The following is a 17,695-nucleotide window of genomic DNA, read 5'->3' as shown; positions in this document are numbered from 1 at the left end:
AACGCAGATATTTTGTGAACCATTCGGCGAAACGGTCCACAAAGTAATAGCACGCCAATCGGGAACAATCCGCACGTTTCGGTATAATACTGTCTATGTAGTGTAAAAACTGTGGGAGGAGTTAGGGTGGTAAATTTGGCTATAATAATAATATATATGTGAGATAACAGTAAGTGGTCTTGCCATGCAAGAACACTTAATAAAAAAAAAAACAAATCACATGTCCATAAGTATTCACGGCCTTTGCCGTGACACTCAAAATTGAGCTCAGGTGCATCCTGTTTCCACTTATCATCCTTAAAGTTTCTACAACTTGAATGGAGTCCACCTGTGGTAAATTCAGTTGATTGGAAAGGCACCCACCTGTTTATAAAAGGTCCCACAGTTAACCGTCCATGTCAGAGCACAAACCAAGCCATAAGTCCAAGGAATTGTCTGTAGACCTCAGACAGGATTTTATCAAGGCATAGATCTGGGGAAGGGTACAGAAAAATGTACGCAGTATTGATGGTCCAAATGAGCACAGTGGCCTCCGTCGTCTGTAAATGGAAGACGTTTGGAACCACCAAGACTCTTCCTAGAGCGAGCTGCCCAGCCAAACTTAGTGATCAGGGGAAAGGGCCATAGTCAGGGAGATGACCAAGAACCCAATGGTCACTGACAGAGCTCCAGCGTTTCTCTGTGGAGAGAGGAGAACCTTCCAGAAGAACAACCATCTTTGCAGCACGCCACCAATCAGGCCTGTATGGTAGAGTGGTCAGATGCAAACCACTCCTCTGTAAAAGGCACATGGCAGCCAGCCTGGAGTTTGCCCAAAGGCACCTAAAGCAGTGCTCCCCAACCTCTTTATCGCCGCGGACCGGTCAACGTTTGATAATTTTTCTGTGGCCCGCTGAGGGGGGCGTGCCCCCGATCAATGCAGAGTGCCACAGCGTGCCCCCAATCAATGCAGAGTGCCACAGCGTGCCCCCAATCAATGCAGAGTAACCAGCGCACTCACCTGATTTGCAGCGGCGGCTTCTCCTAAGTCTTCACGCATCTCCTCGAGTCCTCCCTTCTCCTCCTTGGCCAATGGCATGGGTTCGCCTTTCGGCCAATTAGAAAAAGGGTCCAGGACCCACTTCCTGATTGGTCAGGGCGAGGGTCCGTGAGACAATAGCGAATATTCATACGCTATTGTCACAGAAATGGGTGGGCTCAGGGCGTACTGCTCTGCGCCCCGTGTCCACCCTTTTCTGAAAAAAATGTTTTTTTCTAAAATGGAAATAATGTAATGTTCTTTGGTGGGACCGGTACCATTTGATCCACGGACCAGTACCGGTCCGTGGCCCGGGGGTTGGGGATCACTGACCTAAAGGACTCACCAAGAGAAATAAAATTCTTTGGTCTGATGAAACAAAGATTTAACTCTTTGGCCTAAATGGCAAGCGCCATGTCTGGGGGAAACCAGCCGCCAATACCAGCCCTACAGTGAAGCATGGTGGTGGCAGCATCCTGCTGTGGGTATGTTTTTCAGCAGCAGGATTTGGAAAACTAGTCAGGATCAAGGGAAAGATATATGCAGCAATGTAGAGCGACATTCTTGATGAAAACCTGCTCCAGAGGGCCCTGGACCTCTAAGTAGGGCGAAGTTTTATCTTCCAACCGGACAACGACCCTAAGCACACGGGCATGATAACAAAGGAGTTGCTACCGGTCAACTCTGTTAATGTCCTTGAGTAGCCCAGTCTTGAACCCGTTTGAACATCTCTGGAGAGATCTGAAAATGGCTGTGCACCGACGTTTCCCCACCCAACCTGATGGAGCTTGAGGGGTCCTGCAAAGAAGAATGGGACAAACTGCCCAAAAATAGGTGTTCCAAGCTTGTAGCATGATACTCCAAAAGACTGAGGCTGTAAATGGCTGTGAATACCTATGTACCTGTGATTTGTTTTTGTTTTTTTTAAATTTGCAAAGATTTCAAACAAACTTTCACCTCCATCATTATGGGGTATTGTTTGTGGAATTTTGAAGAAAATAGTGAATTTAATCCATTTTGGAATATGGCTGCAACAAAACAAAATGTAGAGAAAATGAAGCGCTGTGAATACTTTCCGGATGCACTGTAGGTACAAGCGAGTCATCAATAATATCAGATGATGCTTAACTTAGGAATTTACTTAAACTAGAACAAACAGAATCTGGAGCAGCTGTGCGAGCAGCTGTGCAGAGTAACCAATCTACTTTTTAACCTTGGTCTAGTCAGTTAAGCTTTGAAAATGTAAGCGAATTGCCATGCAAAGCTGCTCAAAATTCTATCTTGGTAAATTCATTTTACAATTAAAAATCTGATCAAGAGGGGCGTGGCTTGGCAGTGGATGTAGCTGCATGCTGGGTCTGCTCTCTCTGCTGGGTTATCTGCACTAAAATACTGTTGCCACCCGTTAGATGCTGTCTGGAACTAACGGCATCAGCCGATTTCCCAATGATCCGGCTTTCTCCTGATCACACTACAGGAACCCAGCGATATGTCTAAACTGGGCTCCGCTGCTCGTTCGACAGCAGACCACGTGATCCTAGATGGCGGCCTGCCTGCCCCGGCCAGAGAAGGAACAGTACACAGAGGCGCCCAAAAGTTCTTCACTAAGACTGCTGTTAAGGGAGCCCCACTCGACCTGCCTCTTTCAGTGACCATAGTGGAGAAAAAATCGGAAACCAAGGACACAGTCCCCTTGGAAGACATTGCCATCTCCTTAACAGAATGGGACAATGTGAGTACACCTGCAGACCTGTCTGCTTTACATGCTACACCAACCCCAGATTCAGAGGGCCCAGAGCCTACACTGTTTCAAGCAGTCACTGCGGAGAGAATCTCTATTACTTCATTAGCTGATGATATAAAAGGAGTTAAAACTGAAGTTTCATTTATTCGTCAGGATATGCAAAAGCTCAGGGACTATACCACAGCTCTTGAAGACTGTGTAAGCTATATGGAAGATTATATAGTGCCCGTGAAACATGACCTTGCTCATACTTATACTACAATTACTAAACATGCTGCACGGCTGGAGGATCTTGAAAACGGGCTGCTGAGAAATAACAGAGCTATAGGGATCCCTGAAAAAGCTGAAGAGAGGAACCCTGTCACATGTATTGAACAGTGGCTTCTAACTGTGATTGGAAAGGACTCCTTGTCTTCCATGTTCTCAGTGGAGAGAGCGCATAGAATCCCTGCATGCCCATTACTACCGGGTGCTTCCCCCTCGCTCCTTCATATTCAAACTGCTGAACTATAAGGACAGACTCCATTCTGTCTAGGGCTGGAACCTTAGGGGTGGCCGTAGTAGTCGATAATTTTAAAGTCTCTTTTTTTCCCGGACTTTTCTGCTGAGGTACAAAAAAAAACAGAGGCTCAATTTTATATGGACGTTAAGAAGTGGCTGCTAAATCTGGACATAAAAAAATCCCATGCTTCATCGAGCAATGCTACGCATCGGGGCTTAGGGTGAGGTGCACTTCTTTGACAAGCGATCCTTGGCGGCACAATGGCTGCATTGGGAGTCTTAAAGTTGGCGGCTTCTTTTTTGGCATGGGACCCTGGCATTCCTGCCCTCGTAATTGGCGATTTTAATTCTGTCCTGAATTGGACAAATTTTCAGTGCATGTTTCGATGGGTTTACTGCCTAGAGGCCTGTCGACGTTCTCAAGACTTGTTGCGGCGATGGGCTTTGAGGGATGTCTGGAGAGTATACACCCTTTGGTGCAGCAGTTTTCTTGTTGTTCAGCAACTCCTAGAATTGATTTAAGCTTGGTTAATGAGGAAATGCTTCCTTTCATCTCATCAGCTGGGTATGAACCACGTACTGTATCTGATAATTCTCTTTGGGTAAATTTAGCTAGGTGAGAACCCTTTGGAAAATCAACTCCTACTGGTTGGAATTATTCCCTACCCCTGATCCTGTTATGGAAGCGATCTCCCGTTTCTTTACCATCAGCGAAGATACTGCTTCCTCGGGAATGTTGTAGGATGCCTTTAAGGCTTTTTTGAGAGTTTAGTTTATAAAAGTAATTTCTCTGATCAAAACAGGCAAAAAAGAATGGCAAACTACGATTTTGCAGAGGGCTAATAAGGGTGAGGCTGATTTTGTAGCACACCCAGATGGCGGCACTAGGAGGTTTTGGTTGGAGGCACAGGCTATGGCACAACAGGTGGCTGTCTCTAAGGCTGAAAACGAGCATTTTTTTCCAACAACAAGCATTCTTTATATAGGGAGGGGGCACAGGACATTTATTTGCTTTGGCCATCATTGCTAACATGAGTTCTTCCTATATGCCTGCAGGAGACATGGCCACATCCCATGCAGCTATTCTGACAACATTTTGAGACTTCTATATAGACATTTACTGCTCTAAAACCTCCTCCCAAACCGTGGAGGACATCACCTCGTTCTTTTCGGAATGTCTATTACCCTGCCTTAGTACCTCAGACCGCTCCCCCTTACTATAGAGGAACTGGGGAGGCCCCAGCACTATCTACCCATGCTAAATCTCTGGGTGCTGATGGGTTGCCAGCGGAGGTTTACAAGAGATATGCAGGCATATTACCTAAGCTGAAACATACCTTTTGTGGATGCCTTGGAGCAGGGTCGCCTCCCTGACTCTATGAATGACGCCATAATCGTGCTCTTGCTGAAACCTGGCAAAGAGTTTATCCCGTGACTCCTACAGACCCATTTCCCTATTGACCACTGATGTCAAACTGCTGGCAAGGGTGCTTGAAACTCGTCTAGCTAAAGTTATTTCTAAACTCATACATGGAGACCAATCAGGTTTCATACCAAATAGGTCTACTGCTTTAAACATTCAGCGACTGTTTTTGAATCCCCGTTGATAGCTCTGGGGCAGGGCGATTCTTTCGCTCAATGCTGCCAAGGCCTTTGACAGCGTTGAATGGACATATCTATGGGAGACACTGACTTGTTTTGGTTTATAGTGTGGATCAAGTTGTTTTACTCAGCCCCTACTGCTAAGATACGTATTAATGGGGATCTCACGGAGTCGTCCTCGCACCATAGAGGCACACGGCAGGGGGGCCCAGGCGATTGAGCCTCTGGCTCCTGCTCTAAGAAATTCTTCACAAATAGTGGGGTTTAGGCGTGGTGTGGGGGGAGGACAAGGCCTCAATGTACGCAGATGATACTCTTATGTATTCTTAGACCATTCCAACTTAAGTGCACTACGTGGTGTAAACTGCCTTTTTAAATGTTACAGGTAGGATAAACTTGATGATGAAAATGATTTTGGGCTCCACAACTACTATATATTTTTCATAATGGTCCGCTGTGGATACCACGTCGATGGTTCCAACGTAATTAAACATTGTTTAGTGATCTCATCTGGCGGAAGAAATCTTGCAATATGGGAAAGATCAGGGAGGGTTGGCAGCACCTATTCCCAAACTCTATTTCTTAGCATCTCAACTCCAACACTTTGGAGGATGGGGATTTCCGGAATCAGAGGATCCCATAGGCCAGTGGCTCTCAACTCCGGTCCTCGGGACCCACCAACAGGCCAGGTTTGCAAGATAACTAAATTACATCACAGGTGATCTCATTTGCTGCTCAGTGATTGCAGTATTCTAGTCTGCATCCCCCAAGGTAATACTTAAAATCTGGCCTGTTAGTGGGTCCCGAGGACCGGAATTGAGAACCACTGCCATAGGCAATCTTCTTTGGGGTAACTCTTCAGAAATCTCATTCCTAACCCACCTAGAGGGGGACTTTTCTATTACTAGACAGAGAGGTCCTACATTCTTACTGATGGAAACAGTTTGGTCTACGCTTAAACAGTTGAAAATCACTGGTTACCTCAGGGAAACTCCCTGTGGCATAAAGCCTCTTATGCAGAGTTATTCAAGTTGGAGGATTTTCAATTATGGGAATCTAAGGGAATAAGCTACATATCTCCGCTGTATTCTCAGAATTTATTGAAATCTTTCTCGGAGTTGCAGGGGGGAGTTTGGATTGCCTAGACAACAATTTTATCGCCATCTCCAGCTGATGCTTGCTATACAGGCTCAGGCCCGAATTTCTACTATGTTACTGGCTGACCATGCACTGGTTGCAGAGGTGATGCTAGCAAGCAATAAAGAAGGCATGAGTCCAGATCCTATAAGGCATTGGCATCCACTACACAAGACTCGTCCCAATTGCCATGCAGGAGTAAATGGGAGCAGGACCTAGGTGATCTTGATCATGAAGTATGGGATTTATTCTTGCAATCGGTACCACTGAGCTCTGTGTCTCCTTATAAACTGTCGCAATTGTTTATCCTGCATAGATCTTGCCGCACCCCAGTACAGTTGTTTGGGTGGGGGTGTAGAGACACCCCCTTTACCCTAAATGCAAGATACATGAGGGGGCTTTGGTTCATCTGCTATAGAGATGCCCGAAACTTTCTAAACTAGAAAGAAGTGACTACTATTATATCCACTATAATCTGTTACAGTACCAATGGATCCAGGGGTATGCCTTTTGGGAGCTGTGGATGAAGGTGTTTCCCCCTAGCCCTTCACATTTCTGTCATTCGACTTGTATATAGCTCGTAAGCAAATTACTAGATTATGGTTGTCTCCCTATGCCCCCACAATTAAAACAATGGACTGATCAGGTTAACTTCATGCTTATACATGAAAAGCTGGCGTATCAACATAGGCAAGCCCATTGTAATTCTATTTACTGTGGCGGACCTGGCTTGACACGCCGGGTCTTGCTCCTCCTCAAGTGATTATGGGCCATTTATTACAATCCTAGTGACTATTTGTTCTATGGAACAGTATTGCTGCGGTTTGCAATAATACCTATGAGTAGTTTCTTAAGTAATCTTTATACAACGCAGGAGACTGAAGAACTCCAGCGTTAGCTGGCTTCTACATAGTCTAAATTTTTTTTTTTTATTTTTATTTTTCTTTTCTATTAAAGCCACCACGCCTTTTTGTAACCCAGAAATATGTAATTTGTATTAACTTTACTTTGTACAGTTTATGTATGCTATGTTGTTTTACATTTGACAGACCTTTGGTTATTGGTACTTTATGGCTTCATAATAAAAATCTTTTCGGATTATATATATATATATATATATATATATATCTCTCTCTCTCTCAAGTCCTACATTGATTTTTTTTTTTTTTTTTTTTTTTTAAATAAAATCTAAATCAGAAGAGATCCTTAGAATTCCTTTTATGGCTGATTAAGTTTGCAGAGTTAAAATTGATCAAGAGTTTTCAAAACAGAACAAAAAGGCAGGGCTCTTCTTCTTCAGTCTATGTTTAACCCTTTAAAACTCAAAGGAAGTGCTGTGATGTCACATCAAATCCTTTTGTAAACACGATTCCACATTCAGCTGATCGATTTGAGCTCTGGGGCTTAGTGCCGAACTGCTGCTATCACTGACATTAGGAGGTTCTAGCATCGAAAAGATCACGGAGACCAACAGAAGCCATTGGTGTTTAGTGTGCTGTCTTCTGTGCTCTTGACCTGTACAGCAGGCTGAAAACTGAGCAGTGCGGAATGTTATGTAATGCGTTCTAGTTAGGTTACACTTGGTAAAGTAATGTAAACCGCTTCTCTGCAGTAACTGCACATAGCCACGTTGTTCAAGGATAAATGCTACATGTCATACTAGTGATAAGTGTCACGAGCTTCGTTTTTTGGTTTTTATTCGACTGGAAAAATAAAAACAAAAATTATTGAAATTTTTTAATATGCGGTAACGCAAATGTTCATCATTAACAACTGTGCTATCTAACATTTTCTCTTTAGCTCACACTGCCTCCGTGCTGCAGCTTTCTACATCCGTGGATTATTCTCGTTCTTCCAAGGCAGATACAACGAAGCAAAGTAAGCAATATATGGGAAAGGACAGGGTTATGATTTATTGTGCAAATAGTATCCGTTGCACAGAATTTTTGCACCAGTATGAAGCCAAAAGCTTATATAAACTCTGGTGTATATTATCTGTCATTTGAGTTCTGTTGATATGTGATCCTACGTGGATCCATATAACGAAATCACAGATAAATCAAATTTACTTAAAGCAAAACTTCATTTTCTTACTGGAAGTTACACTGATTGTTCTGCTCCCTCTCATCTGCATTTGTTGTCCTTTTTTTTTTTTTTTTTTTTTTTTTTTTTTAAATCCTTGAAGCGGGTACCTAGTTTTGACAAGTATCTACTTCTGCTCGGATTGCCTAAAGACCACCCCCCCCTCCCTGCCTGCAACCTTCTGGGACACGTCACAGGAGGCAGCAGATACATTCAGAGTGCAGTACAGCTCACAGTGGGTAAGCTGGCTGTGAAGCTGCAGGGAGTCACAGCTGACTTCCCGCAGCACTAGGGACCAAAAGACTGTCGAAGAACCGGCCTGTGTGAACACAGCGCTGGATTTTATTTTTTTTTTAAACTTAGTTACTCTTTAATTAAAAATAACTGCAGATTTTTCTCCCCAAAACAGGTGCATTGTGCATATAAATGAATCCCAACCCCAGTTTTAGTCTGTGTGCAACTTACCTCCTTTAGCAGCAGGTTTGTGTCTGTGATGTCACTCCTCCTCCTGCCTGAATTTCAGAGTTCTCTGACTTCATGCTTCCTTCTTTTTCCAGTCCTAATACTACATGAACCTTTGAGCCTCTGTAACTTCAAGGTGGGCTGTAGGAGTCACTTGAACCAGTTCTAAGAGTTGGATGTGGGTGTGTCCTAGAGATGCTGTGGGTGTTTCTAGGCCTTCATAGGGATGGTAAAACGTGTTAAATGTGTCATGCTTCCTCCTGTGTTGTTTTTGGTCTTGCAGCATGCCAAAGAATAAAGGCTTACTGCAAGACTACAGAGGAAGAGCTGTGGGAGGTTATTATGAAGGTGTTTCTTTCATATGTAAATGAACCATGTCACAGACAGCAGGGTGGCATCTGAGGGGTGGGACTCTCCCTGTTCACACTGGTCAGCATATTTTAACTGAGCAGGACAAAATTCTATAAAGAGTGGAAAGGATGCGCTGGCCTGACTATTGTTTAGCTGCACCTAGAACTCCCTGAACATTGGGAGGAAAATCGATAAGTGAAGAAAGACTAGTGCGCTGAAAATCAATAATACTTAAATGGACATAATAAATTATGAGAGCGTTGAATACATATATAAATTTTTTTATCCTTGAAAATTATCCATATGCCACAAAAGTGCAGGAAAATAAACCATAAATGAATAGTGGCATGGAACAAGACGTGCAAAAAAGATGCAAAAAAAAAATGTATCTAATAATTTGGTATCAATGGAGCCTTCAAGGTGAGATCCAACAAGCGATTCCTTGATATTGAGTGAGTTCACACGACCTGTGATGTCAAGTGCTGCATGCGACCCCACCGTGATCAAACAAAAGCATGGGTGACTGCTTACCAGAAAAAAACGTAATCAGAAAGCCTGTGGTTGTCCTACACTGTAGGATTGGACTGGCCCCTGCAGATAATGGAATATTTTTAAATGATGGCAACATATAGATCAAGATACTTCATGTACATTCAGGGCTTTCCAGGACTCGCATACATTTTAAATGAATGGAAAGGCTAATAGTGCGTTACCTCTAAAAACTCCTTTTATTGTGTAAAACAGTTGAACTTAATGTTTGTAGAGGAAAAATGGCATTGACAAATGTGCGCTGCCGCCTGCAGTGCGGACCGTGCGTGGTGACGACACTGCTGCTTCACCCGACTCGTTTCCCCTCAGGTGTCAACTGGTCCTCCAATCACAGTTGCCACCTTCTGAGGGGAAAGGCGTCCGATAGAGCAGCCGCGTCACCACGCACGGTCTGCACTGCAGGCAGCCGCACACATTTGTCAATGTCGTTTTTTGTCTACATGCATGTAAGTGCAACTGTTTTATACAATAAAGAGTTTTTAGAGGTAACGCACTATTGGCCATTCTATTCATTTGTATGCGAGTCCTGAAAAGCCCAGAATGTACATGAATCTTTTTTTTAACAATTTTTGCATGTCATGTTCCATGGCACTATTACACTGATGGTTTATTTTCCTGCACTTTGTGGCATATGGATAATTTTCAAGGATAACAAATTATTTTCTTTATATGTATTCAACACTGTCATAATTTTTTATGTCCGTTGATGTATATTCATTTTCAGCATACTAGTCTTTCAGGATTTCTAATTTCAAGAATTCTAATTGTGGTCCATATAATTCTGCCTAGCAGCAGCATAACTAGCTTTAAAACAGGAGGTGTATGAAGGGGTTTCCTCCTTAAATAATGCTGTGATCTGTTAGGCGGGACTTTAGCGCTTTGGACTCTTCCTGTAGGTATGGCTGGGCGGGATTGAATATGAATTAGGGTTTTTTCAATCCCACCCACCATCACAACTGTGAATGAAGTTTCTTCATTTGCACAGTCTGAAAGACTACAAAGAGGAGTGATTTATAAACTGCAGCTGCCACAGAAAGGGACACAGTCTATAGCAGACTATACAGAGTGTCACATGGTACAAAGCCACTGCTAAACCCAGAATATCAGGGGATCTACAGAAAACAGAGCAACATGGTTCAGAGGCATGATCCATGTTGGGATTGATCATTTCATTCAGAGGAATTCAGCTTGAAAACAGTATTACTGACAATCTGTTCGAACCTGTTTTAATAGGCTGATATGGCTATTAAAATAACGCTTCTGTCTTCCATTTTTAAGAATACTATATACATGCTGCTTGTTTTCCTTTTTTAAATTTCACAATAGGTGAAGGATTTATACTTTCTGGGTGCTTTACAGATAAAAGCAGTGATTCTTTGTAGAAAAAGCTTTTACCCAGAATCATTATTTCATATCTGTTTATTTTTTTTTGCAGACGATTTTTACGTGAAACTTTAAAGATGTCAAATGCTGAAGATCTCAACAGACTTACGGCATGTTCTTTGGTGCTCCTTGGTCACATCTTCTATGTGCTGGGGAATCACAGGGTAGGAATGTTTTTCCATACATGTTCTGTGCATTTAGAATTCATTAAAGTGTATATAAACCCAATCCCTAAAATCTTGTATAAGTTTTTTCTTTTTTGTTTTGTTTTTTACACTATAATTTCAAGTCAGGTAACAATGCTCTGTCCCTAGTTTGCATATTAGCAGCACACCACAGCCTTTCATCGCCCCTTTGTTGGGCAAATGGTGAATTTGTGTGGCTTCCAAAAGTGGAGTATTGCCCATCTGGTGACTTTATATAATAAAGTCAGATTAAGAAGAAGGTTTTTGATGTGCTTGTGATATACAATCTATTTGAAGCTGATGGCCCTCCATTTGATCACTGCAACTTCTTCATCGTAGAACCTAGGTTGCTAGTACAGCTAATACTTTCATTTTCCCCATGTGCTCTGTCACACAGGCTTTCAGTGGAGACTGCAAGTGGCTATTTTATTACACATTATGCAGGCATAGTCTATTATTGTCACCATCAGGAAACCCATTCTAAGAAAGTACCTCATGATATACAGGGTTAATCTTTTATAGACAATCATCTGTTTAAATCCTATTTTTAAATGATCATTGTATGTAACTCGTAATGCAAAACATTAAGGCTTTTTATTCACACCTTCCTGTGTGTTTTTTGTGTGAAATCCACAATTGTGCGTTTGTTGTGTCCTCTAATGGTCAGTGTGCTGATGCATCAAAAATTTGACAATGCAGGTCATTGCTTCACATAGATCTGAACTAGCAGTATTTTAAACAATGGCTAACCTGTGTAAATGTGTTGACCTGCATTAAATGTATGGGTGTATATGGGCCTCTAATGGTCACTATGAAAACATTTTATGCAGAGTTAGGATAGTTAAAAGAGGCTGTGCAACTGGGAATATTTGACATTTTGGTTTAAAAGCGTAAAGGCTGAAAAACATGGCTCCACGTTATGGAAAAATCTGTAAAGGAAAAATAATTGAAAATATTATTTGGCTTTGTAACGGCTGCAGTATTTGAGGAATTGGTAATTTGGAGTCCTAGGAGGGATAAAAAAAACAGCATGTGATTCAGCTTTTAGACAAGCTAAGATTATCAAGTAGATCACCACCCAAAAGTATTAGGTTTCAGATAGTCTGGAAGAACCTCTGTCAGTTTTTTTGCAATAGAACTTCACTGAGAGTCAAAGTACTGTTTGTTTCCCTCATTGGTGTTATAACAACCAGTAAGTGGAAAATCTCCCTAATTGGGTTAAAGAGAGCATGAAAAGACAGATCTTCTATCTCTACTACACACTGCCCAAAATAAATGAAACCTGGTGGTTATCAGTTTTTGCTTGAGTTTTCCTTTAACACAATTGCTTTCAAGTATGCATGTATAATGGTTTGTGAATCAGCTGTTATGTGGACATGTTATAGTTTTACTATACATTTCAAAAACATTTTTAGGTTGTAATACATTAAAAGTTTTATATTTAATCCAGATTAAAAAATGGATATTGAGGTTCTTTTTCTTTTCCATTGTCCTTTATTTTTCCTTTAGGAGAGCAACAATATGGTTGTCCCTGCCATGCAGCTTGCCAGCAAGATCCCAGATATGTCTGTGCAACTTTGGTCTTCTGCATTGCTAAGAGGTATGGACACTGCCTTGAAACAGCCTTCATTCAGTACCAGTTCAGTATTATTGGGACCACAGTATGGCTGAGAGCTTTGCTGCCTAATTTATACATTATTAGCTGCGTACATAAATTTATGTAGTCCCTTTGAGCAGCACGGTATCTAAATATTCCCTGAAATTCATAAAGGCACAAACAGATTTTGTAAGTTCTTTCATATGTTCTAAAAGTGGTGCAGCATGCACCAAATTCATGTTTCCTGTCTAGAATTTATAGTTTAATCTGGTGCATGATGCGCCACTGTTAAAATGCATATCATACTCTTTTGTTAAATCTGTCTGCACCAGTTTCTCTTTCTGTACACCAAAAGAAAGCTTGTCCTTATTAGCTCCACTTTCATAAGATAGGAACTCAGTGATTTATTTTGTATTTGGAACTACCTGAGTTTTGTGCAGGAGTCGTTATCGGAGCCAAAAGTGTTGCAAATGCTTTATTTGGCGTAGTACATGAACACCAGAAAGTGTTGCAGCAGCTTTGAATCCCCCCCCCACCCACGCTTATGTTTTTAGGACATATTCTTAAGCTGGCCTTACACCTGTAGCAGTTTGTTAGAAATTTGTGCTTTTTCAGAACATTAATTTGATTACTTAAGAGCTAAAGGGGACAGTTCGACAATTTGGTTAAAACTATAGCAAGTGAAAAAAAGAAATCGAAGAGCAAGGGTGGAAAATATTTGAATTTAACACCTTTCTAATAAGTTCCCAGACTAGAAAATTCCTAGCTAGTCTTATTATTTTTTGATGACTTGATCATGGCAACCATATAGCTTGTGTTCCACCCTGGTTCCTGGTATTTCCCCGCAAGTGGCGCCTGTCTGGCTGATGTCACCGCTATGGAACTACAGCGGAGTCCTTTCATCCTCGCGCCGGCTGGTTTCCGGCTTTGTGCACACACTGCTCAGCAGTCCTGGGAGACTGACCTCCGAGTCCTCGCACTCGTGTTGCTTGCTGCCAGGTGCCCTTGTCCACTCCAGCCCAGGGGGATGTAAGCATTTTATGTACTTTGTTTTTCGGTTATCAGTACCAATAAACTGTTAACCCTTTCTATACTGGATGTTCACCTGACTTCCTTATCCATTGCACTCCGGTGTGGTTCATGCGCTGCCTCCATGTACTTTTGTCCATATCGCCATCCTTCTATGCTCGTTGGCTAGCAGCAGAAAAACCACTGGGGAGCCTCACAGGTTTATTTCTATCCCTCCACCCTAAAGGCACCCCAGGAGCGCCAGATTTGTGATTATTGCTCTAACTAGTCTTATGCCCATGCGCTTGTCACAGGTAATCCGGAAGTAGAACAGTCATTCTACTGTAATCGAGACATCCATTGACTCCAATGAAAAGTTGTTTGAAATCAGTAGAGCCCATTAAGCCACCATCAGTTGGTCATATGAGTGACTTTGTTTTTGTACAGGTGTAAGGCCAGCATTACAGCTTACTGTCCAGTAATCCCATTGAAGTATCTTCAAAAAGTCATAAGGAAGCCTATTTAAGACATTACAATGACTAACAGAATAATAGGATACAAGCATGCCTTATGTCTCCCTTGGGGAGGAAATCTCTTGGTGTCAGACTGGTTTAATTTGGTAACATTGATTTGCACTGTAATCTCTGACTTTTGTTTTACCTTGTGTAAACACTGTGACAAATATCTGATACTTATACCAAGTGTGCCAAACTCCAATTTTATCGTGGGCCGCATCAGCATTTTGGTTGCCCTCAAAGGGCTCGTTAGAGCTGTGCGACTATAAATGTTTATACTTCTTATCATATTAAATAATTGCCTCTGCATTTAATAACTTACAGCTTAATCTGTGAAGGGCAAGTGCAGACTGGCACAGAGCCCACTCACGCCTGTAGCAGATGATGCAAGTTTGAAAAGGAGGCATCCACAAGAAACTTTATTGGAGACCTCTTAGAACGTGACTCTGCCATGGTATTCTGTCTCAGCAATCTCCAGTCAAGTTTTATGTGAATGATACCAGCAGTGCACGACCCTCCTTTTCAACTGGCATAGAATAGTAGTATTCTCATTAAAAGCAGATTTCCAGAGCACCCCCCCCCCCCCTACCTTGTGCTTCTGCCATAAAGAAGCTGGAGGGGAGCTGGGAAGCAGAAAGTGCAGGGTCTGAAGGAGGACCAGAGGAGGGCTGAAGTCGGCTGGCGGAGTCTGCTGAATGCGGAGACCAGGGGAGGCAGAGACGAGGGGGTGCTGTGGCTGCACAGAGGCACATCATCTGTAGGAGTTGTTCTGTGATACTCTCTGCTGCCTACTGCTGAGATGGGGGCGGGGAGAGACGATCCTCTCGAAGTTTAGGACCTAGTGGAGGAGTTCTGTCGTTCTCTCTGCAATCAACTGCTGAGACAAGGTGGAGATGAGAGGGTGCCACAGCTGCAGGAGAGGTGGAGGGCCACATTAAATGACCTGATGTGCAGTATTTGGCCAAAAAGCCTTGTGTTTGACACGTGCTTAATACGAATGGAGAGACATTTATATTTACCTGTGCACATGCTTGTCTTTGTGTAAAGGTAGTGTTTTTTTGTTTACAGGTCTTTTTCAATATGTGAATAGTTCAGTCAGTGTCATATTATGTACCTGAACAGTTTTCAATGTCATGATAGACTGACAATTACTAGGTCATGGAAGACTGTACCGAATAATTCCATATCATTTTTAGTAGACAGAGCTTTCCCTTTGGTGATAGCTGATGACCACTGGGTTTTTTAACTATATGTAAAAAAATCCTTACTTTATTATAAAACATATAAAAAAAAGCCAAGTCAGTTCAAACACCCTTAAAATTATCCTTTTTTGGGACATAGACACTACATGGTGATCTCTATTTTTGTTTTGAAGAATGATGGTGGTTAAGATGCACTTAGTCTTTAAAAGTCACCCATTGAAACCAAGTAGTAGCAATAATATTCCCTCTACCCCCTCATTATCGGTGATCAATAGCACTTTAAAACCCCACCACCCTGAATCCACTACTGCCAGTCCCTTTGTACCTGTAAATCCTCCCCTTCTTCATTACAAATGAATTGAGCGTTTATAAGCACAAGCCGAGCCAAACACAGCGATCACAAGGTGCAGAGTCCCTCTGACTGGCTCTTTTCCTTTTGCCTGTGATCTGCGCTGTCCGTCTACCCACAAATTTTTTTTTTTTTTTATTGTATGACTTTAGCAGACCAATAACAAACCACAATACCTCCTGTAACAATTAAGCGGATGTTTTTTCCAAAGTATCTGTTCCTTTTGTCACATACAGATCTGAACAAGGCGTGTGGAAACACAATTGATGCCCATGAGGCAGCACAGATGCACCAAAACTTCTCTCAGCAATTGCTCCAGGATCATATAGAAGCATGTAGTCTTCCAGAACACAATCTCACAACGGTTAGTGTTGCGGTCTTTATTGTCATTTGCTTGTATCTCCTGAAACCGAATAAATTCAGTACACATGTGCTAGAGTTGCGTCATTCTCCCTCCAGCCTATTGAGACAGAAGACTAGTCTTGGGCTTTTGGCACCCCTTTTGCCCCTTTTTTTTTTTTTTTTTTTTTTTTTATTTATAGAGTTAATGTCTTTGTAAAAATGTTTGACCTGTGCTTGAGTAAACCTTTTGTCGGAAGGATTCATCTGAGGTTATTCAGTGTTTATAAATTTTATTTCTTCCAGTGGACAGATGGATCACCACCTGTACAATTTCAGGCTCAGAATGGACCCACTACCAGCTTGGCCAGTCTTTTGTGAAAGCTAAACCCATCTAAACAATACCACAAACTGATCCCGCACTCAATGAACAGGATTCTTCTGTGTCCAGAACCGTCAAAGGTCAACACCTGCAAGAGAATGCACAGCACATTTGAATTCAGTTCTGGAAGTGAAAGGATGTCGTGGACATGCAAACAAAGGAATTTTCTAGTGTCCTCTGTTCAGAGACTCCATGTTTTGGAGACCGAGTTACATGCTGCATTATTCTGACACTCCCCTTGTCTGCAAGCGATACTGGCTCCCTCCCCAAGTGCATGGTGCGTGGCAAAGGTTATACCTTCCCTTTTGCACGATGAGGGGTAATAGAATTTGGAACAATATTTTTTTGTGCTATATTTAATATCTGCCTTCAGCTTTGTTTCCCTTTATGGAATAGATTTAACAGAGAAGGGCATTTTTAGATTTTATATTCATAAATATATATATATAATACTATCAATGTTTTAACTTTTTGCTGCACACAAATACGGTTTTTGGGGTAGTTGGAATGACTCTTTCCCTCTTCTCCATTCTCCCTTTTGGATAAATTATATTTTCTTGGGGAATGGTTTTAATATTTGATATAGTTTTTTAGGGGATCATCACATTACCCTTTCACTGCTAGGACAAGATGGCTGAAGAACCATTTAACCAATTTAGCAGTTTTAGGCAGTTTTTCAAATTATCAGCTGATATGTTAAGGCCTTTTTTTTTAACCACGGAAATACTTTTAAACCTTGTACCCTGAAGAATGTTAAGCTAATTTTTTAAAGTTCCTTTTGTTTTCCTTTTCCATACATATAACAAATCAATACCCATATTTCCAGTACTTGTTGTGGTTTCCATGAAACGGCAAATGTCACTCCCGAACATCACTACATTTTTGCAGCAGTGTGTCAATTAGACCCAGGTTTTTAGGACACAGAGGATGAAGTGGTGTCATTTGTTTTCTATTCTCGGCTATATCTTCTGGCTTGTTAACGATACTACTAGTTATGTATTTTAACATTTTTAGCTGTACATGATATCACTGAGCAGTAGAAATGTAATATTATCAATTGTTCCTCCATTTTATTTAAGATATTTAATGTATATGACCCCCTTGTTTAATAGCCATTAAAGCTCAAACTCTATTTTTCAGAGATGATGTAAGCTGTGCCTCCATTGGCTTTTTTTCTAAAGTGGTCTTTCCCAGAATTATGGTCTAAAATTGTTTTAAACTTTAGCAGTGATGGTATGGTTTTGTCACTTGGCAAACAGTGGGAATGTGTGTTGCTTTCCTCCTATTTA

General features: G+C 41.7%; 1 protein-coding gene across 1 annotated transcript in view; it reads left to right on the top strand.

Annotated features, from left to right (window-relative positions):
* Positions 1–17,054, top strand: part of MAU2 (MAU2 sister chromatid cohesion factor) — a 61,900-nt gene extending 44,846 nt beyond the window's left edge. The window contains exons 15-19 of the mRNA XM_082268276.1: positions 7,803–7,880; positions 10,882–10,993; positions 12,524–12,614; positions 15,922–16,049; positions 16,331–17,054. Of these exons, the coding sequence (XP_082124402.1) occupies positions 7,803–7,880; positions 10,882–10,993; positions 12,524–12,614; positions 15,922–16,049; positions 16,331–16,405 (484 nt within the window). The 3' untranslated portion in view covers positions 16,406–17,054. The remainder of the gene's footprint in view (positions 1–7,802; positions 7,881–10,881; positions 10,994–12,523; positions 12,615–15,921; positions 16,050–16,330) is intronic.
* The last annotated feature ends 641 nt before the right edge of the window (positions 17,055–17,695 follow it).

The sequence above is a fragment of the Pelophylax lessonae genome, assembly GCF_965119305.1.
Source record: "Pelophylax lessonae genome assembly, chromosome: 1".
Lineage (NCBI taxonomy): Eukaryota > Metazoa > Chordata > Amphibia > Anura > Ranidae > Pelophylax > Pelophylax lessonae.
The sequence above is the reverse complement of the archived record's forward strand: the minus strand, read 5'-3'. Positions and strand labels throughout refer to the sequence as shown.